The following is a 23,921-nucleotide window of genomic DNA, read 5'->3' as shown; positions in this document are numbered from 1 at the left end:
TTGCCCATGTTTTTAGGTGTTTTTTTTTTTTTTTTAAGAATTTATTTATTCATTTATTTTAGGGAGGGTGGAGAGAGAGAGAGAGCAGGAGGGATAGGAAGAGAGAATCTGTAGCAGACCCCACCCTGAGTACAGTAGGGCTCGGATTGATCCCAAGGTCATGACCTGAGCCAAAACCAAGAGTCAAATGCTCAACTGACTGAGCCACTCAGGTGGCCCTGCCCATTTTTAAATTAGGTTATTTGGATTTTCAATTACTGAACTTTAAGGGTTGTTCATATATTGTGAATATAAGACCCTAATCGTATATATAAATTGCAAATATTTTTTCCCACTCCATGGGTTGTCTTCACTTTTTTGTAGTGTCCTTTGAAACACTAAAGTTTTTAATTTTTATAAAATCAGTCATCTCTTTTATCACATTTGTTTTCATATCTATGAAATCGTTGCCTAACTGAAGATCATAAAGACTTACTCTTATTTCTTCTAGGTTATTTTAGTTTCAGCTCTTACATTTCAGTCTCTGATTTAGTTTGAGTTCATTTTTATTTATGGTGTGAGATGGGGTAAAAAACATTATTTTGCATGTGGATACTCAATTGTCCCTGTACCATTTGTTGAAAAGATTGTTCTTTTCTCATTGAATTACCTTGGACCTTTTACCTTGAAAATAAACTGACCATAAAAGGTTAGGGTTTATTTTTGGACTCTCAATTTTATTTCATTGATCTGTGTGTCTATCCTTATGCCATCTTATTGTTTCTTGATTTTATAAGGACCCATTTATCCTTAGGGCATTTAAAATTGCTGACTCTAGGGGCTGGCATAATTTTCCCATTTTTCTTTTTGTCTGTTGCATGATCTTTTACATTATTCATATTTCTGCTAAAATGCCACTTGAGCATTTGAAATATCATCTCCTGGCTATTCTCCTTAAAATGGCTCCACATTCCTGTCCCATCACTCTTACCTTTCCTGCTTTATTTTCTTCACAGCTCAACTCACTCTTTGAAATTATTTATTGATTATGTATTTAATATGTCTTCCCCACTAGAATGTAAGTTCCATGAGGGCAAGGATATTTTATATGTCTGGAAAAAGTGCCTGGCACTTAGTAGGAAACCAAAAAGTATTTATGGAATAAAGGCATGAATCAAGATGACGATAACAATTTTCGTTTCCAAAGCTATCATGGTTTTTCCAAGCAGTTAACTGCATAATTGAAGCATTCCGTTAAACAACGGGCATACCTTCTAATAGCTCATCACATGTTTTAAGAAGGAGCCACTATATACTTTTGACAATGCATATTTGAAAATATCTTTTGTCGCATATGCATATATTTATTCAAACAAAAGTTAATTGAGTGCCAGCCACTGTTCTAGAGAGTCAATGAAGACATAGATATGAAATAAATAGATATAGATATATCTAGATATCTAAATAGGTAATAGATAAATAGATAATAGATAATAATATCTATTTTATAATAGATATAAAATAGATATGATTCACAGAAGTGATTCAAGTATCCTACTTGCATAAAAATCCATGTGGATGTGGCCACCTCCTCACTAGAGCTACTCTATGATAATACCCTCAGGAGTCAGGCCTAGAAATGGCCTCAGAGGAGAAATGTTCTTGATTACAAGGTTCCTCTGGATCCTTCAACAATTAGCAACCTTCCAATAGATCAAAACCTCACATTGAATTCCCATCAGTATCGATTTTTTTAAATTCTGCTTGCTTCACTTCCCAAAAAGATTTTTAAACTATATATTTTGGGGTTTTTTAAATTAAAAGATAAGAAAAGTCAATTCTTCTACAACAAGTAAGCAATCTTCCCCTTGATTTTTCATCAAGTAGGGCTATTGATTATAAGTAACTCAACCTAATAAGACTTAATCAAAAAAAAAAAAGATTTTAATTCATATACAGTTGGCTGAAACTTCAGGGATGGGCAAGCTACATATGAGGCTGAAAGCTAGGTTCATGACTTCTTTCTGTGGGTTGGTTCCCATCTCATGGTAGAAAAATAGGTCAAAAGCTCCAGACACTCTCAGATTTAAAACTAGATGGAGAGAAAGGAAGATTCTCTCTCCTGGAAATCCTGGTAGGCATCTCATTACTCCTTTTTGATTGGATCACCTCCCCATCCTGTAAACAATCCCATTTCTAGAGGATACAGTGCTTTGTTTTAGGCCTAGATAACATGATGCATCCAAAGCATACAGGCTGAGAATAAAGAAGTAGGTGGTTATTCAAAAAGAGATTGAGGTTACAGCCACCAGAATTAGGATGCGTGGATCGTGGGCAGCAAAAGCAACAGGTATCCATTCAAAGCTTTTCTACATACTGCCAGGAAAGAGAATCATAATTGGAACATATCATAATAAACCAGCTCATTAGAGCATCACAAAATATTTTTCTGGAATGCAATCCCCTAATCCCGAATTATACCTCCCAACACACACACACACACACACGCACATACACATTTTTGTATGTACACATGTACACACAAGTGCTACCATTTCCCTTGTTCTTGCCAGAGCCTTGCAAGACCAACTCAGATAACTACCTTCTAGAGATTATATATTACGACTTCGCAGGACCTCACTGCCACATTACAATCCATTTTATCCTAGACCTCTCTAAAATAAGGCCCAGCATGTTAATTAGAGCAGGATGGACGCAGGCCAGAAGCATGAAGTAAAGTCAAATGATGGAAACAGACTCTAAAGAAGCAAATACACCCTTGACTTCAAGGCTGTCATTTATATTTTTGGCCAGAAATTTCATTCACTGATACCAATATCTTAATAGAAAACAGAAACGCTGATTTTCACTAAAAAAGCTATTTAGTAGCCTCTCAGTTCTGACCTTTTGCTAAGAAAACTGCGTTTCCTCTTTGCCAGCCCTCTTTAGTTTCCGACTGCTTCGTGGCTGTGAGGTATTCTCTCTTCTTACATTTTATGGCCCTGTTACCAGGCAGGTGGAACGCCTTATATGTGGGATGAATACTCTCTCCGACATGCTTTATGGGACACAACAGTCGCAACACAACCCATTAGCCATACCACGGCATGCCCAAGGGCGGTCTAGCTTCACACCAGAATTTATGGTTGTTTGTCACATTTATAAAACCACAGTGTCATCTTTATTATTTCTATTATTAAAGAATATATTGAGGCAGTTCTTCATATACTTGGCACATATGAAATTTGTTTCCCTTAGATTTTTAGTGCCTTCAGATTGACAGTAATATAAAATAGATATAGTCAGTACCTTGAAAGAGAACCGCTAGAAAGTACTCTCGGCGATTTACTCTGTAAATAAAATCTGTTGCATATGTTTCCTTTCAGGTTTTATAGTGGCCTGGGGAACGCCAGCAGTCTATGCCCCTTCCATATATTTCTCTGTGCAATATGAGGTTTTCACATTAGAAAGATATAACCCAAATTTCAAATAATTTAATCGGAAATGTGCAGGATATATGGGGAAGCACGAAAGTAAAATGTGAAAATCATATTAGTTCCTTTCTTCCATTTTCTAATTAGCCACTAATAATGAAAAAGGATTACCAGGTAAACTGAAGGTATATTGAATAAAGTTAAACTATTCCTTTGAGCTACATCGAAGCTATTATATGTTCACATCCACAGATGGTGAGCTGTATAAATACAAAACTATTATAAACTGTAGTTGCTATTACCCTATGATAACTAGTTTTAACAAATCTAGCTCAATTAGAGGAAAAGTTATAATTAAACATATCTTTTAAATAAAAATATGGGAAAGTACTTATGGTAATTGCAGTTATTCATAATCTAGAAACTATTCATTAAAGACTCTACCATAAAAATCACATTAGTGGATAGTGTTTTGCCCTTGTATTGCAAGTGAACTATGTAATAGTTAAACATTATATTTATTATTATGAAATATGAGAGTAAATTAAGGATAGTCTCATTAAACGGCCAAACCTAATTAATACAGTTCCCAGCGACTCATAATATATGCTAATTAAGCCAGGAACAGTACTCAAGTTTGCTTTGAACTAAGAAGTAGAGATTAAAAGTATCTTGAAAATAAAAATATAGAGAGTGTTTGGGCATTTACATTTGTCTACAAGCAAATTAATAGGCTGACTAAGCAAGACTGCTGGGGGAAACATTAAACCACTTAATAAAGCAAACATCCCAATTGTCTTTAAGAACTTTCCCAGTTTATATTTATATAAATACAAGATATCTGTCAATGCATTTCTTTAGACTTTTTTCTTAACTCCTTATGAGTCTTTTGCCTGCTAATCTCTGGTAATACTTGGCTCCCCTAATTCCAGTACTTGTTCTGTCCTTAAAAGTTATAAAAGTGGCTTTCTTTCTTTCTTTTTCTTTCTTTCTTTCTCTTTCTTTCTTTCTTTCTTTTTCTTTCTTTCTTTTTCTTTCTTTCTTTCTTTCTTTCTTTCTTTCTTTCTTTCTTTCTTTCTTCTTTCTTTCTTTCTTCTTTCTTTCTTTCTTTCTCTTTCTTCTTTCTTTCTTCTTTCTTTTTCTCTTTCTCTCTCTCTCTCTCTCTCTCTCTCTCTCTCTTATTTCTGTAACCAAAATGTATGCGCCCTCTGGGGTCCCAAGTCTTTTGATCTTGGGTCACCTCATCACACTTAACATGGAAAACTAGCATTTTCGCCGTGGTCCTCATACATATCCCAGCTCAGGATCACCATCAATTCCTAGCTTTGTTACCGCCTCCCAAAGTCATTCCTGGCAATGATTTCCCTTCTGCTGAATTCTCAATCTACATTTTGCATCCACTCTTAAAACCCGCTGTCAGCTTTACTCCAGCCTTCACGTGAGGTGGAGACCTAACTTGGGGTGCCATCATTTCCCCATAGGTCTCAAAGCACAAAGCTCTTGTGTTTAACAGGCTTTCCTTGATGGTTTAGGGTTTGGGAAGATAATACAGCACAGAACACCAGAATTTTAGCCCTCACGGTCCTAAATATTTATTGACTATTCCCCAGTCTCCATATCCTTGACCTCTTTCTGTTTTCAGTGCGCTCCTCTGTCTTCCAAGGCTTCTAACTGCCTCTCCAGGAGCTGCTGCCAAACCCAAAACTTCTGAGTATTACATTCTTCCTCTGTTCCACCTTCACTCAAACTACAGTCAAAAGTTCTCCCCTTTCTCAAAATAAAAGCCCTGCTATTCCTAAACAATAGAATCATCTGCCAATGAGATGAATTGTACTACCCTCCTAGAAAGCAGTAGCAAATTATCTGAATAGTCGCATTTTCCCTCAATGTATATTTGCAAATTTTCTTCCATTTATTCATACTGCCCTTTCTAAGTGGCCAGAATATATGTGCATTTAAAGAAAGTAATTGAAATAATGCACAGTCTTGTTATTGTTATAAAGCTTTTAATTTTCAAAAACTGCTAATCAGAGTGTATTTCTACACACAATAATGAATAAATACTTACTAATCTCTGCTTGCCCAGGTAATTTCAAGCTAGTTTCAATCATAACTTATTGCCTATAGAAGCACTAAATATTTTGTCTTTTGTGTACTAACATAGGCTAACCCTGAGAACTTCATTGAAATGTAAATTTTTTCTACTGTAATGCAATTATTTGAAGATGTTTAGCTTTGATATATATTTGATCACGTTTTTATATCTTTTTTACATAGTTTTGTGTGAGAATAGAAAAGAATCCTGGCCTTGGATTTAGTATCAGTGGTGGAATTAGCGGACAAGGAAATCCATTTAAACCTTCTGACAAGGTAAGAAGTGAATTTCTTATTGACAATTTTAATTAGAAAAACACTGTATTTTACTGCAGAAAAAGAAAGGTCAGAAAAAAATTGCTGGACTTCAAAAAATTTGTCCAGCACCACAGTGCTTGACAAATCCTAAGAATGGGGCAAAAAATGAAGCATTCCCTTTGAAAGGAGAGTTGTTTGTTTTTGGCTTTGTGTTTTGTTCACAAGTGTATATATTTTTAAAGAAACCTATACAGGCAATCTGTAACAAATTTTTCCAAAAGTTTGCTTGCAGGTCAGTTATGTTGGGAAAATGTTTCCTCATGGTAACAGAATGATTAAATAATGCTTTGTCACCAGGATCAGGTGATTAAAATCTCTTCAAGGAATATAAGGAATGTATATGAAGCAGTCCTATATAATCAGGGGAATGCCAGTTAGAATGTCTGTGCACCAGTAATACTGCCTTTCTATATGGAAATGATGTTGAGAATAACCATTCATAGAGTGAAATTAAAATATTCATAGTTTGGTAGGACCAAGTGTTTACTTAATGTTAACAAATTATCCATCTACTTTAAGGCAAAGAGTATGAAAGTTCAAAATTATCAGAAACATATACTTTTAAAAGCCTCAAATCATTGTTTTATTCATCTTGACCCTTCTCTTTGTCTCTAGTCTCACATCTCCACAAGTTCTTCCAATGAAAAGTTAATGACCTTATCATTCTTAAGATAGTCAGAATCCAAAAGACATATTTTCTCTCCTTTCTCACCAGCATATACATCCTTTCATTGTATTTCTGGCAGGCACAGGGTAATAAATTTTTAAGTTAGGGATGGACAGATTGCTAAATAGTCAAGAGGTCTGAAATGCTGTTGCTTTTCTGCTGTTATTTTCAAATGAAGGAGAGAGTAAACGCAAGGCTTTAAGATCATTGCCTGTAATTCTTCCACTATGACAAATATGAACATTTTAAAACTATTAATTTAACTTCTAATTTGTAACATTTGATGACACTGAACTACTTCTATGATATTATAATTTGCTCTTTTGGTTAAATGCAACAGATATAAAGCTCAAATTGATAATGTGTCCACTGAAAGATTTCCCCCTCAAAAGCACTCTTCTTCGCCTGATTACTCTCTCAAGCACTTCACAATCTGAAAAGTGAGTCTCTATTATTGCAAAATTGATGAGAGTAATTAAAAGTTCCAGATCTGCAGAAGCCTCTCAAGACTGCTCTTAATTTATTGACCGCTTTTGATGTCATGCCAAACATATGGTGGATGTTTAGTTAAAAGTATAGAGAGGATCTAAAGACATTGGGTTTGCCAATTATTACATGAACTTAATTCACTCACAAGGAAAGGGATTAATCTCTTGGGAATTCAGTTGCATTTCTGTAGCCCAGTGTCCCATTCTTGTAGTGGTAGCATAATATTTAGAGTAGAACTCAGTGCCCAAAGTAACCAAAAATGCCAAACAGTAAGAAAGTGAAAAGGCACTTAAAAAATACCCCTCTCTCCAATACTGAAAAACACGCTGCTTTTTCATAAGTTGGCTAATTCACAGCTGAGAGTAAGGAGAACCAAATTAAACAGATGTTTACATTCAACAGCTATTACCTGAGTCAGAGGTGGGTGCTTTTTGAGGAGTCCTAGTCAAGCAAAAGCTAAATTTTAATATGATACGTATTCTCTTCCAATAAACACCTCATGGATTAGAAATATTCTCAAAAACCACACTATATTATTTTACTTACTGCTCATGAATGTTTGAATCCTTTGCAGTGTCAGGCAAAATTCTAAGTATCCAAGATACCTGAATGTCTTTGAGACATTGAGGATTTCACATATAAGGTAAACAGTAGATTTATTCCATCCTCTTTATTACGATTGATGAGAGCTGTTGTTTCAGCCAACTGCCAAGGACCATCGTGAGATAGAATCCAAAGTGATTACCTGCTATCGAGTTGGACAGAGAAAACATGCAGTGTCAAGTAGTCACCCCAAAAGCCTGGGAATATGGGCTGGGAATATGGGAATGGGGCAAAAGTGAGCTCTCTTGTTCAGTCTGACAGAAGTTCCCATTTAAAACCTGAGGTAGCATGAGTTTATGCAGAAAATACTTAAGACAGTCTGAAAGTTAACTGAGGCTTTAGGGGGAATTCAGGACTGAGCCAGACATGGGGACTGTTTTGTACTGGACGTTGAGAGCTTCTAACAGCACCTGGTCTTACAAACTTAACTCCTCTCAAAGACCTCAAGTTTGTCCCAATCAAATATGGTGTCCTGGGGCTAAATGGGCAGAGCACGGTCAGTCCCGCAGCTCACGTCATTGTCAGAACAAGGTTTAATGATTGAACAGACCAGTTCACTTATCATGCAGTTCATTATTTGGGGCTCACCTCCAGGTTACAACTGCTTTTACGTACTTGGAAAGGGAAAAGTGTAGAAAACCAGATGAAAAATGGTCCCACATAATGCCTGCCTCTGCCCTCCCAGTGAAGTGGGTGGAAGCCATGATCTGGTCTATTATCATAGGGAAACATTGCTGTCAGGAGAGCCATACACTACGGAGAGGTGAAAGATTTTGATCTAACAAATCTGATGATAATAATAGTAAAAGTAATAAAAATAACAGCCTTTTATTGAGTACCTGTAATGTGCTGGTCACTCTATTTGGCTCTTTATATACATATACTTATCTGATCTTCATAACAACTTGTATTAGTTGAGTATTATTATCCCTCGTTTTGCTGAGTCCCAGAGGGGTTAATTAACTCGTCCAAGGTCATTTAGGTGATCTGTGGCAGACAAGATTTGAACACAAATTGATCTGACTCTAAATCCTTTTCTCTTAATAAGCACTATGATGCATGCCTCTATCTGCAAATGCCACTTAGCAGAAGAGCCACATGATGAATTTATACCCTGTAGAGATGAAACTAATATGATATTCTAATATTGAAAGTATTACAAAGTCCTCTAATTAGTCATAGTCTAGATATTTGTTTCAACAAGTCCTTGGAAGTCAGCATGTATTCTCTATTGAACCTAGATAATTAGACGCAGACTGTACACAGTGGATTACTAAGCAATTATATATAGCTTTTAGACTAAGGTATCATGATAGTGGTGATTCTGCCAATGGAACAAACCACAATAATCTTGGCCTATTTTTGAATGTTCATGGGATAATAACTCGTGTTGGCAAAATTCACATAATTGACCAATACAATTTCCACTGAAAATTGTTGTTAGAAAGAAGAGACTGGATGAAATGGATGACTGATACCACGTTGTTGTAGTGTCTTCATAAGTCATAAGACCCTGAAGATGAGTGGGTTTTTAATGATGCATTCTCATAGCTCATCGTTCAGGGGCTGATATCCCTCCTTGCCTCATTTAAGGAGGAAAGACTAAGCTCCTAAAGTTTAAAGATATTGAAGAAAACTCATAGCCCCTTTCTCTATATGCTCTGAAAGCATAATACTGAAGAGTCCCATGAAGAGCATCTCGTCATAGCATCAAAACGGAAGCTATGTTACCGGTATCCCCAAAACACTTGACACCAGGACGTATACATATTGGGGCATTGGAACCAAGCAATCACGCATTCTCTGCAGTTTTAGCATAATAACCACATTCAGCAGATGTCACAGAGCCTACCCATATTTCCACTGATTTGGGCAATCTGCATGTAGATACCGAAATGATAGGAGGAAGAAATCCATGTTCTTAAAATGTTTAAATGTCTTACCTTGCCTGTGGTACAGGTAAAATCCCAAGCCCAGAATCATGGCAAATATAAAATATAATCTTCAATAAACCCTACATAAATATCCTGGAATTTAGAGCATTGTACTATACTTCATCCTGACTTCTAAAAGACTGGCTCCAGATGCCGAAACAGCCAGCAACAGGGCCTAAACACCTTTACACCCTTCCCTCCTCACCTAGAAAAACAATGGAACGTTTTTTTCTTTGTGTGGAGCTGGGTATTGCATCAAATAAAAAATGTTATATGATTAATGTTAAGAGAAGAAGGATTAGAGGTGCAGAATTGAAGCATTTACTTGATATCTTACTCAGGAATAATAACACCCGGAGGAAAACACTTGGCAGTGGCAAGTTAGAAGATGCACAAAAATGATTTTCCAGGTTTGCTCAGCCTCACGGCACTGGGTGATTCATAAACAAAAGTTGCAGGAGATTTGCTCTTGACTTATGAGAAAGGCACATGCTGTATGCCTACTTCTTGTCATATATTCTTCATGGATATAAAAATCAAGAATAGCAAACACCTATGTCTAGAACTCCGCACAGCATGCGATTTACATTCACTGCATAAATATGAAACTGCGTATATTTCCTTTATTTTGTACAACTACTAGACACATATGATTTACTTTCTATATTTCTAAATTAATTTTATAATATAACCTATATATCTACTCCCTCCTTAATTCTACTTCAAGTGATTTTGTAATGCAAAGTAATTTGGAAAATCTATGAATTATGTGAAAATAACATTCAGGAGCAAAGGATAGCGATAATACTCTATTTACATACTGCGTTTTGGACTAAACATAGGAAGGGTGTTAAAAAAATTTTTTTAGATATAAAACTAAATTTTCATTTTATTTATTTTTTTAAGATTTTATTTATTTACTCATTAATGAGAAACAGAAAGAGAGAGGCAGAGACAGGCAGAGGGAGAAGCAGGCTCCATGCAGGGAGCCTGACGTGGGACTAGATCCCGGGTCTCCAGGATCATGCCCCAGGCTGAAGGTGGCGCTAAATTGCTGAGCCACCCAGGCTGCCCATAAATTTTCATTTTAAAAATTTTTTGTAGATTTTCTTTTTTTAGGGGATGGGGGTGGGGTAGGAAAGGGGCAGAAGGAGAGAGAGAGAGAGACAGAGACAGAGAGAGAGAGAATCTTAAGCAGGCTCCACACCCAGCACAGAGCCTGACGCAGGGCTTCATCTTGCAACCCTGAGACCAGAACCTGAGCCAAAACCAAGAGTTGGACACTTAACCTTTTGAGCCACCCAAATGCCCTTAGGTATAAAACTAATTTTTAAAAAATAAGTACCAAGCATAAATTGTTTTAAAGCATAATTGATTATTTCAGCTGCATCTTAGTCAAATTGTAATTTGAGGTTCAGAATGACACTTTGAGGACATTAAAAGTGTGATTTTTTAAAAATAAAAAGTATATTTTTTTCATATTCTGTTCTTTGTGTTAAAAAAAATCTTGAATCTATTTAGAAATATTGATAGAAATGTACTCATAATCTTCTGTCAATAAGATTCCCACAGGGGGGCACCTGGGGAGCTCAGCGGTTGAGCATCCGCCTTCAGCTCAGGGCGTGACCCCAAGATTGAGTCCTGCATGGGGCCCCCCCGCAGGGAGCCTGCTTCTCCCTCTGCCTGTGTCTCTGCCTCTCTCTGTGTGTCTCATGAATAAATGGATAAAATCTTTAAAAAAAAAAAAAAAAAAAAAAACACGATTCCCACAGGTATTCCACTTACATGAGACTTTTTTAAAAGGCATGGCACTGTGCTTTAGACAGTTGGATAATGCAGCTTCCAGACATTATGATATAAAGAAGACAAGACATGGACTCAGCTTATAAAAGAATATAATAAAACTCAACACAAGCTTGGTTCTTCACACACACAAAAAAATCACTGGGGCATACATGTGAAAAATATAAGGCAATGAAAAAGCACCATTTGAAATAAGAACACCAATTGCCATGTTTTAATTAAGAATATATTTAGAAAATCACTGGAATTAAGTTGCAACCACTGTGTGATATTTTATAACAATTAGTAAAATACTGTTCAATAAATTGAAGCCCAAGTACACAGCTACTGTATTAGTAGCTATATTAGTCTGCTAGAGTTACACATTATTTATGTTCCATCTGCTGCATCATTTTAGCCATTTGGCAGGAACAAAGTGAGTAAAATAAGCAGGGAGAAAATGTGGGAAAAGATTTAGAGACTTTTAAGTTTGTTGACATTTACTGAAAAAGCACTAGTCACTTCTCAGTCAAAATACGAAAGCGCTTAAAATTAATTCATAAATAGTTCCTTACATAATGACTAACAAGAACTGACAAGCCCATCAATGAAGGAAAGTTCATTACTGAGGGTCAAAAAGATCTTCGGGAAGTGTGAAACCTTTTTTCATTTATGAAGTTAATACTACATGATTTAAGTGGTATTCCAGGGGCCGCGTAGTATTCCTACTTTCTTGCTTGAAAAGTGTATAAACCAAAGTCTATAAACCAACTAGAATTCTTGGAAATATGAGAAATAAGACAAAAAATAAATAAATAAAAAGGAATAGCTACGAGGTCTCTGCCTGTAGCAATATTTTCTAAATTCTTTTTTATCCACATAACATTTGAGATATATGTCAATAATTTGTATTTAATAACAGTATCATCCACTTTTCCTCCGTTCCACCCCCAAAGTTATTCCGTACTGACTCTGGCCTCCAAAGAATCACTGGTAAGCAAAATATAGACTCTGCATATCCCTACCAAGCAAGAAGATACCGCAGAGCTCTAATTTTTGTAGTTTGTACTTGTATAAAGTCAGTTCCCCTAGGTACAAAGCTCGAGCTGGGGATTGTTGTGCAAGTAGTTAACTGAAGAAGTGCTCTCGGGTGAAACCTAAAAGGAGCGATGGGTGCAAGGTAGGGCAGGGGAGAAACTGACCAGAGATGTGGAAGGCCTGGTGCAGAGTGCTCGGGTGATGGACGGTACCAGGGCGGTGTCACCTTGAAGAGGCCAACAGTCCTTTGCACCCCGGTGTCATGTTGGCTGTAGGACACCCCCAGGGAGAAGGGTATAACCTCCCAAGCCTTTCATAGTAAGTAGGCTCCCGGCTGAGGGTCATTTTCAAGAGAAGTGTCCGATGTGAGCCATTGGCAATACCTGTAGGATAGGAGCACCAATTTGGTAAAGGGAATCTGGGCGGGTCCGCAAAAGCATCCAGCACATTATTATGAACACAATAGGGTTTCTTTTCCATCTTTCAGACTGAAAGCACTTTAGTCCTAGACATTCCAATATGCTTGCATCTATGCTTGCACTGCCCTAGGACCTGCATGCTTTCAACCATGGGATCTGAGAAATTGCCAAAGCACCTGGTTCTTCGGTATGGACCCTGAAGTCGACTCTGTTAGACTTTTCGCAGTGAGACCCCTTTAAATAGGCTTTTAAATCCTTGTAATTTTTCTGGTTAATATTTTTCGTAAAAAAAGGGTGGGGGGCACTGCTATCTTCTAAGAACATAGTCCTAGTTTCTGTAAGAGATAATAATCACCAATTGAACCAAATCTGTGTTCCTTGGTAGCAAAAGAAAAGGTTTGCAAAACTAGATCAGAAGGAGGAGGGAAGTTTGGAGTCAACACCCTTAGATGGGGTGGGGCGGGGCGGGGGGGGGGGGGGCCGGGGCGGGGGAGGCAGGAACCAGGTAACAAGAGATAAGATCATAGGAATCTAACACAAGTGAAAAAAGAAAACCAAATAACTACAAAACACTTTTATCGTGTCATGTTTCTCTTTTGAGTGTGTGAAGAAATCATGTAAAACTCAAAGAGTTGATTCTTAAATTTTGTAAATTCTCCCTTAGAATTCTTCTAATAGATTGGGGAAAGCCACAGACAGATGAGGATAGATTTCCAAGAGAGACTAAGGCAGGTTAACCTGAAAGTCCTAGAACTATGCCAGAAAATTAGACTCATAGGTCAGAATTTACAGTGTGTTATATTTTTAAATAAAAGATTAGCTTATATTCAGGCCATGTGCCTTCTGGGCATCGAGCACGGCCTCCCGACCTCCTGAGTTCACTGCCACCTCTGAGCAGAGCGTCTAGCATGGTCCAACTCTACAATGATGTGTTTTTGCTACTAAATAAAACCACAACTTAAGTCTAAAGGGATCATAGTTTGACTGAATATAGCTTCCAACAAAATAATTTTTCACTGCAAAAACCTTATTTTAGCATAAGTGGCAAAGTTTTCACTGAATTCTTCACTTTTCAGTTCATTATTTTGAAATAGTGTCAAAAATTATGCCTTTGAGGAGGCTTTGAGGAACCCTGCCGTGATGATAATCAGAAAGCTGATTACCAATACCAGTTTAGGAATTGCTACAAAGAAGAATCCACAGCCACCTACAGTCCCCCCACTCCTGTTTCTAATAGTTTTTACTATTTTAGGCTATATCTGAAGCTGAAAAGAAAACCCACGGGGGGCTCTGACACAATCAGTAAACTGTATGAAGCTCAGCAATCCAAATATTCACTCCCAGTCAAGGTGGCACAGTAAAGATAGGCTCTAAAGAATTCGTGAAATAAAAGAAATGAAAAGATTTTTTTTTTAATTTTTTCCAAAGAGCCAAAAATCTGAAAAGACAATATGGAAGGAGTATGATCATTTACCTTTAAGAGAAAATATGAAAATCAAATGAAAAACATCTCTTTTTTAGTCTCAAGAATTTCACTAAGAAATGAACAGGAAGCCAAGGCACTTTCAGTCACAATGGACAGACATCCCGGAGATGTTTCACGGTTAGTTAGTAAATGGGACCCGGGAGCAATTAATAACAGGAAAATTATAATTATAAAGTAAGTCAGACATAATTTTATCCGTGACACTCAAATTTCCCCCAAAAAAGTGTAGTGCATCATGATCAGCATGAAACTATAAAAAATATTCTAGTAGTCAATGTGTCATTTCCTACAGGAATCTCAAATAAAAGGGAAGAAAGTAGCTTACTTTTGGGATGCTTTTGGCAAGTCAGAAAAGCAGTATCTTGAAAACTATATAAATATATTTATATATTTACTTATTAAGCATATATAGTGTGTGTATATTTATTTATTGTCTATATTGGTATACATAATCTATATTTTTCAAAAATTTGGCTACTAAACAAACCTTTAAATGCCCTAAAAGAAGGATGCAAGCCTAAAGGGCAAACAATGTAGACTTCGTCCACTAGGACCATCTCCATTATATTGCCACTGGGGTATCTGCAATCGTGTAGTATTTCCTATAGGTTTTACCAGTCTCCTTGTTGCTCCAATGAACTTTTAATACGTTTTTTTAGGAATGCAGCCAAGTGATTTCTTTGTTAATGTTTACTTTAAAATGTGTGAGAATTTAATGAATAAATAAATACACTATACATATGTTTATATATGCTTATACCTTTAAACATCCTTTAAACATTTATGTTTATTCCTTTAAACATTCCTTTAAACATCTACGCACAGAAGTGCACAAGACTTCTGTGCAATTTAAGAGGACTTTGGTCAATTGTCGTTTGGGGCTCAAATTTCCTAGGCTTCTAAATGATTCTTTCTGTTCCTGTCCTGTGAATTTAACACGTCATTGTTTTGTCAGCTAAGACTCGTTAATACACAGAAGCTCATGCTCACTGCCGAGGCCCCTTCCCTCCGTCTCTCTCCCTCCCCACTCTCCGCTAGCTTCTAACTGCCATGTGGTAAATCTCTTCTTCTGCCACATATCGACTCCTCGGTTATTAAGGTAGCAAATTGTTCAAAGCCAAAGATTTGACACTCAGTAATTAGTCTTAAAATATTTTGTGATTAAAAAAAAAAAAATTTCGTGATCACACTTCTGATTCCCAGAGAAGGGAACTACTGATGATACCTTTATCCTTGATGTGTCGAATCTTCCACTAATCATGGGAGTCAAGTAAATTCTACGAGCCACAACACAGCTTCAGATTAATTTTGCCAAACCCATGAAAACAAAAAATTATTTGCATGCTTTTGGCGAAAAAAGAAACAAAACAAAAACCTTTAAGATCTCTTGAGTTTATAACTGGGTTTGCTTTTTATGAGTCAGTTTTCCCTCCAGAAACCCTTTTTGAACTTTCGTAATTATATGAAAGCATAAGGTACTATATTTTATGATATTTAATGAATGTGTTCTGAATCGTAATGATAAGGGTATGCAATTTTTGTTTGAGATATGGCCTTCCTAGAAACCAATTTCTTAGCATCAGCTCCAGCCAAGATTTTTCAGAATTTTAAAGAAAAGCATATTTCAGAAGTTGAAGTCGCAGTTCCCTTAAGACAAGTTCTATTTTGGGGCCTACATTCACAATAGCTGAGTCTGTCAGAGCCATTCACCTTCATCATTAAAAAGCTATATAAAGTTCCTTTCTCCTCTAACGTGAGAATGTTAAATGTTGGCCTTGTAGACTTTCTGAGTCCATTAAAGTTTATGTCCAGAGGTAGATAGACTAGGTAACCTGTAAAGACAAGGTCAGATCTTAACACTATGAAAAACCTCCCATACTCGCCACTTTTCAAAATCACTTGTGAAAAGTTAAACTTTTTTTAGAAAATCTATTCTGGATACTTTTAGAAAAAAAAAAAAAAAGACATTAATGACTTGCATAAGGGCTGGTTTTTTAAAAATGGGGAAGAAAAATGACAACAGGTCATGCCTGTTAGCAGCTCCTGTCCAGCTGTCTCCACATAGGCTTTGGCTCCGACGTGCGTGGGTCCCTCTGTGGTGGGACGCTCTCTGGAGGTGGTGCGAGGGGACAACCGTCGCGCTGAGCATGGGATGGCAGACGTTAGAAAAACATGCTCAGAGATGCCATAAGCCAGGAACTAGATGGAGCAGCTGTTATGAAAAAGAGCTAGTGCTCCTGACTTGGAGCCACTGAAGCAAGTAGGCCCTGAACGTTCCTAAGAACCATCAGCAAGCCCTCTCGTTGGGACCCGTGTCCACAGCTGACAGTGAACAACGATCGGAGCCATTGTCCCTGAGAGCTGCCACTAGAAAACCACAAGTGAGACAGTCAGGACTTCCCAGCCCTCCTCCTGCCCTCTGCCCTAGAGGACACGCGGCCCCTCTGCTCTACTGGGCACTCCAGAGAACGACGGTGGCTTTTCAATATCCTCCAGGTTGAGGGTGAAGAAGAGTTTCCGGACAATAAATCTGGTGCTGTTGGAGACTCAGGAACTCTCATCTGGGATTTACTGGTTATAAAGCCCTTGGGGTGTCACTCAGCCGTCACACTGTTATAACACTCGTGGAGGCTACGGTACGTGCCTGCACGGGTCTAGGTGTCTGTAGATTCGCTCCATCTCATAACCGTGAGGTGTGTGCCGCGCTGTGCCCACGCTGCAGGGGAGGGAAAGTTAACCACACCAGAGCTACTTGGCGTGCCCAGGTTCTCAATAGGACGCAGGCTAACCCCAGGGCTGTGCTCCTACTTCTTACACTGTGGGGAAGGCAGGAGAAAAGGCCCCCCCAAAGATAGCCACCCCCTAATGTCTAGGACCTGTTAATGTGCTCCTCACACAGCAAAAGGGACTTGGCAGGGGGGTGTCAATTACGCACTTTGAGGTAAGGAGGTTGTTCTCCCGGCTCCAGGGGGGCCCAGTCTAACCACCTAGGGCCTTAGAAACGGAGACTCCGCTTGCTGTGGTCGGAGGGAGATGTGACAACAGAAAAGTGGTCCAAGAGGTGCCCCTTTGGTGGCTCCACAGGTGGAAAATGGGGACTAGAGGCCCCTGGGGACTCCGCTGGGGAAAGTGGCTGCCTCAGCTCAGGTCATGACCTCAGGGGTCCTGGGATGAGCCCCACGTTGGGCTCCCTGCTCCGTGGGGAGTCTGCTCCTCCCTCTCCTCCACTTCCCCTGCTCCTGCTCGCTCTTGCTCTCTCGCCCGCTCTCTGTCAAATACGGTGCTTAAAAAGAAAAAAAGAAGGAAAGGAAAAAGGAGCCTGTGTGCCAGCAGCATGGACCTCAGCTAGAAGCTGGAACGGGCAGGCTGTCCTGTAGGGATTCCAGAGGATGACCCCGGGGGCAGGGGCCTGGCCTCCTGGCGAGGGCGCCCTGCAACCCGGGACAGCGCCACGGCCCTACCTGCCCTGGCCGCCGGGAGCACTGGCCGCCGAGCCTCACCTGACCGTCCTCTCCAGGCGACCAGCTCTGTCCTCCCGCTGGAGTTAAGCACCTGCACAACCGAACAGACGAAAGTAATGAGCTGAGCATCAGTCTACTGAATAGTGACACTGTTCACTTAAAACATTTTTTAAGTTTTTATTACTATTTTCTTAATTACAAAAGCAGTACATGATCATTGCAGAAAAATTAGAAAGGAGAGATAAATAAAAAAGGGGGAAAAAGGTTATGTACATACATATATATATACATATATGAAGTCTCATCACCCAGTACAACCACTGTTAACACTTAGGAATATATCCCTCCAGATGTTTTCCCACACGAATATGCATATTAACATTTCAGCAAAAATAATGTCATAGCATGATAACAGCATCCCACAGTATAGTGTTTTATGCCCCGCTTATTTCCCTAAGGACTAGTGTACTTCCATAGCTGCCATCTAGGACTTCACTTTTACAGACCACATATCATACCTTTGTATAAATTTACTGGAACGTAGTTCATCAGTTCTGTTATTAGACTTTTAGATGTGGTTTATGACTTTTATCATTACAAATAATACTATGATGAACGTGTGAGGAGATGAATGTTGCAACTTGTCAAGTTACTTCCTTAAGAAAAGTTCTAGAAGTTGAATTGTTGGTTAAAAGTTACACAGCTTTCCAAGGATTCTGATAGCTGTCTGTAGTTTCATCTTTAAATGGAAAGGAAAACAGATTAAAATCAGAAAGATAAAAATCATTCAACAGTTTTAAATTAATAACCTTCATAAAGATCTGAAATATTAAATGATAACACTCATAGAAGTATTTCAACTAGGGCCTTTTTGTTAAACCATTCACACACACATAAAGTTAGTGGATTTAAGTGAGAGTCAAATCCACAAATCAACAAATAACAAATGTTAAATCGACAAATAAGAGGACTTCCTAAATTACAGGCAATGACATTACAATATTACCTTCTATTAATACTTCTTGGGGACTAAAAAATAATATTGAGTTATTGAAACGCTATTGAAATAGCGTCTTTATTTTTAACATTTATTTTATATGAATTATTTATATTTTTAATGTTTTAATAATGGTTGATTTCTTGACTTTTATCTAATATATTATAAGCTCACTGAAGCCAAAAATGACATTCTGTATATCTCTATAACACTAGCAATCAAGCCCTAGCATATGGAAGGCATTCAATAAATGCTTGCTTTATATACATGATTAACAAAATTAATTTGACTTTTTTATAAACTAAATCAGTTTGGGGATTTTGTAACTACGTTGGCAGAAATTCTGTGTTTAAAATGCATATGGGAATTTTCTTGTGTTTAATTTGTTCACATGCATTTTATATTAAAATTTCAAGTAACATACAAAGTAATACTAATTAAGATAAACCAGTATTTATTTGTAATTCTGATAAGGTTTTTAAAGTGTATTCTGAATTTACAATCTGTCAAAAAGAAGATGTTTTCAATAAAGAAAAACTTAAGAGTGATTTCTGAATTATATGAAAGATGGTTTAGCATCATATTTCAAATTATTTCAGAAAGAAATTAGACTCTGCCATGAGATTAATTTATAAATCATAGGTGCCCTTTAAATCAAGATCAGCTTTTGTTATGCAGGTAAAGATGTTGCTTTTCTTACATTTGACTTAAAAAATGGTGCCTTTTTTAAAAATACTTTGATAATCTTTGAACCTTACATGTATAAAATGTTTTTAGTCTGTTTTCATTGTTTTCTATGTGAATGAAAAAATTTTTGACTAGGCCTAGTTCTTGATAATACAATCAATCCTAACCTCTGTTACTTCTGACTTATAGGGTATCTTTGTTACCAGGGTTCAGCCTGATGGACCAGCATCCAACCTGCTGCAGCCTGGTGATAAGATCCTTCAGGTAAGAGAGATAAAAAGCACTGCTTTCAAATGCCACATTAGAACAAATATGTAACCGTGTTATTACGTCGAGGGACGTGAATTAAATGACTGGCAATAAGTTTTCACATTTCTTATTTGCGTTTATGTGGGAGCAAAGGGTTGAGAGGAAAGTCAGAAACAAATTCAATCTGATATAATTCTACAAATTCCAGTAAATACTGGAATGCCAAATGGCACATGGTAGATATTCTGCATCTTTTTGCTTCTGTGACTAGTGTTATTTGGTGATATAAAAAGAATTGAAATGTATAAGAATCTATGCATCGCTATCAAGTATATGTAAGAGCAGTGAAGTACTGAAATAGGACATCTGTGAAATAGGATATTTAATTTCTTAACAGTAAGCTTATTACTGTTTGACTACTGTAAAGTGCGTGGTTATATCTCCCTACACCCCCTTCTCAGATACTTCAACAAAAGTTTAACTATATATAAGGTAACTTATTAAAATGTACTGTCTGATGGAAAGGACACTTTCTCTAACCTAAAGTTCTGTATAACAGAAATGGGTCACTCAGCTCTGGAGATCTTCTATCTTTTATTTACCGAACACCTTCAAAAAGTTCTAGAGAAGTGGAAACCCTAGATTACTGTATATACATATATTTATATATACATCACAAATATAGCATTAATATTTTTTTGTCAGAAATACTTAAAACTAGCAAGATCCTGAAAACTCGAGTTTTCAAAAATGATAATTCTCCGAAGACCATGGGTTGCTGGAACCCATAACAATGTCCACGGTAGAAATAGCATCCAACAGGTTTGAGTCCACTCCATGCAGGCAGAAGACCAAGCCAGCAGTTAATCTTTAGAGTTAAAATATTGAAACAAGAAAGACACAAAATAATCTAAATTTATTTTTACCATTTGTTATGGAAGTTCTATATAATTTTATTTCCTAAGTAGCCCTTTGATCTTAAGCATTTTATATCATGCCTATGGTCCTCATAAGTGTTATGTGTAAAATGAACTGTGGTTTATATTATATCTGACATCCCCTCATCTTAAAAATTCAACTATTCAATAATTTTATAAATTTCCATGAAAAGGCCAAGAGTAAACTAACAATGTAATTCCCTAACAGTAAATGCTGCTGTTTAGCAAAGGAAATGGCTAGTTTTTTCCTCTACTGAATTTCAAAGAAATGATTTTGAATTTCTGAGTCTTAGAAAAAAAATGTAGCCAGCTAATCTCAGATCTCTGATCTATCTGAATTCTATGCCAGTTAGAGAAGCCTTCCATAGCTTGAGACAAGGTTGGGAGTTGCCCTCATCCATGACACAGGTAACAAAAGAAAGATTTTTCTCTCTGGATTCAGAAAAAATATATCTAAATATAGATATTTGTTACACATGTTAAAATGTTATATATCTGGAGACAGGTGATAGATGACAGATGATAGATGTTAGATAGATAGATAGATAGATAGATAGATAGATAGATAGACAATCAGTTTAGATGAATACAGATAGGAAATGAAAGGAATTTCCTGCAGAAAGGAAATGAGAATTCAGTTAGTGCGTATTTGCAGGATTAAAATACTTTTCTGGCTGGGTCGTTCTAGGATTATATGTGGGGACATGAGGGTTGAGTATTTCTAGTCCCTAAGAGATATACAGACACAGCAATTCTGAATGCAAGAAGTAGGAAGGAATGATAAACCGAATCAGCTAAAAGCCACAAATCTGCAGAAGAGCTGCACCTGGGTTGGCTCTTCTCTTCACAAATGACCGTGAAAAACATAACATTTTATTTTTGCTCTAGACTCATTTGCATCTAGTACAATAAAATCAAAGTCCATTTTCAGCAAAATAAAAATGCACATACAACCTAAGCAAATGAATTACTATATTCGCAGTTTCACTTACACTAGTTAAAAAGCACAAGTGGCAATATACTTTCTGAAAGAGGTAAGAATGGCTAATTCTAAACTGAAATCATTGCCAGCATCAGATGCTAAAAGGGCAGATTATATTTCTGTCTCCTTATAACACTACTGGCTCTTTGTTTAAAGAATAATGGAAAAAATTAGTTATCTCTCATTTAGAAAATCCTTAAAATATGTCCTCCCTGGAGCAAATTTATTGACAAGCCTTTATGACAATGTAACAGCCTAGAAAATAAAGGTAAAGGAACAAAGAAATAAACAAATGAACAACAACAACAAAAACAATGAATGAGCCTAAGCGATGGCAGTTATTGGGTTTGATGTAACCCAAAAGCAAATAGCAGAAGAGACACTGAATAGCAAAAAAGACATATCTTTCCCAAATCTCCCCCAAACCCTAAATTTATTATAGAAGAGCTGTCTCTTTCTTTGTCTATAACTCTTTTCATCCATTACTCTCTTCTTATTCTGTTATGGGATCATGCACTTGTTATTGGAATTACATAAAGAGGTGTGCATTAAGAGACTATCTTAATTAATGTTAATATTTCTGTCATTTTACTGTTCATTTTCCCAGAATAAATACACTGTAATCAATGAACATATCCAAGTGACCTACTGTGTTTAGTGAGTTATATAGCTGTAGGACCCTGTGGATGAGGAGCTAGCACCATGCTGGGAGAACCGATACTTCCCAACCTCACCCTCCTCCTCCTCCTCCTCCATAAAGTCAAATATACAGGAGTGAGAGAGAACAAGTGAAAACACATGCATTATTTTTTTTTAAATGTTATTAGATTGAACCATCTGAATTTGCCAATATTTGACCATTTCTGAATATTAATTTCGTTGGCTTTACATCACAGTTTCTTTTTTGTAATGTTCTTTCCAGTTAAAAATAAAAATCAATCTAATTTATTACACATTTTAAATTCAAAATATATTAAAATACAGAAAATCCATTAATTTTAGTTACTCTGTTGAAAAGATGAATAGACTGAAAAAAAAGAATATATCATACTTGATAGTTAATGTGGTTCACAGTCATAGTCTGAGGCTCATTTTTAAGTATATTACATAATATATTACATACTATATATATATAAGTATAATACTCTATTATATCACTGTAGTCAAACCTTATCCTTTTCATTTACCTTCCCACCTGCTTCCCCAGATAGGAGCCTCACTTTGGCAGAAGAAGAGAAAATAATTTATAGATATTTATTAACCACATCCAAGTTTTACCAGTTGTCAAAACAGAATTTTCTCATATAAAGTATACTAATATGATACCTAATTGAAGATTATTTCATAGTCTCTTCTACCATACTATAATTTTAAGGCCCAGAATGTGAGAAAAATGTTTAGACATCCCAAAAGCATAAATGAAATAGCCATGGATGCCTGAACCTACCGTATACAGATACCCAGTGCTATGTCTGTATCTGACCCGGAGATCAAACCGTCCTTGCCTGAATGGAAGCCGTACATGTCTTTGAATGACCAGGAGGCATGGTTCACTGCTAACAGTATATCTTACTTAGCTAAAGCTTATTTCTTCAATAGCCTCAAAGCAAAGTGCCTCTGAGAAGTCATAATTAATGTCACAAAGTCCATGCACTAAATTTCATGACTTTTGCTCATAAGAAAGGCTTTATTTCATACTTGGAATCTTGTACCTAGCTTTCCAGACCACCAAGGGGAAAGCCTCTGGATCCAGGCACACAGCCGGAAGCAGGAAGTCAGAGTTGGCAGCTTCATGGTCTGGGAAGAGAAAAACTTCTTTTAACAAAAACAAAATTCAAAGAGCACAGCAGAGTCATTCAGTATAGACTCTATAGTGTTTCCCAAGAACATCCCTTATGATGTCGTTTTTTAAAGAGTTCCTTAGTCAAAGAAGTTTCAGAGCCACCTCAGACTCTATCCCTTGTTTTAGGATTTCACAATGTATCAAGCATTTCAGAACCTAAGAAATCTTACAAATGTATATGTCCCAAACATATTTGACCATACAGCCCTCTTTACCAACAACATCCATTAACTACCTCCACAGAACACACTGTGGGAAATGTCTCTTATAGAAGCATCTAACTGGGCCCACAGCTTTATCCCACGGTGTTCATGTTCATAATTATCATCATGAGTCATTCAGAATGGGTTAGAGTATATTCGTGTCTCTGAATTTTTAAAAATTTATCCCAAAAAAGGCTACCAAAAAAAGTAGAGTGAGAAATTTTCATTATGGTTAAAATGAAGTGTGGGACCCTTCAAAAAATAAACTTAAGCTGTTGAAACTTCACTAAAGCATTCCCAGCAAGGTCAAATGAGTTG

At 37.0% G+C, this 23,921-nt stretch overlaps 1 protein-coding gene across 1 annotated transcript in view; it reads left to right on the top strand.

The window, feature by feature from the left end:
- The window catches only part of LOC112934595 (leucine-rich repeat-containing protein 7), a 155,198-nt gene extending 131,742 nt beyond the window's left edge, over window positions 1-23,456 (top strand). Inside the window, 3 exon segments of the mRNA XM_072745077.1 lie at window positions 5,691-5,783; window positions 19,578-19,652; window positions 23,274-23,456. Coding sequence (XP_072601178.1) covers window positions 5,691-5,783; window positions 19,578-19,652; window positions 23,274-23,456 — 351 coding nt within the window.
- Window positions 23,457-23,921: the final 465 nt, after the last annotated feature.

The sequence above is a fragment of the Vulpes vulpes genome, unplaced genomic scaffold (genome assembly GCF_048418805.1).
Source record: "Vulpes vulpes isolate BD-2025 unplaced genomic scaffold, VulVul3 Bu000000626, whole genome shotgun sequence".
Taxonomy (NCBI): Eukaryota; Metazoa; Chordata; class Mammalia; order Carnivora; family Canidae; genus Vulpes; species Vulpes vulpes.
The sequence above is the reverse complement of the archived record's forward strand: the minus strand, read 5'-3'. Positions and strand labels throughout refer to the sequence as shown.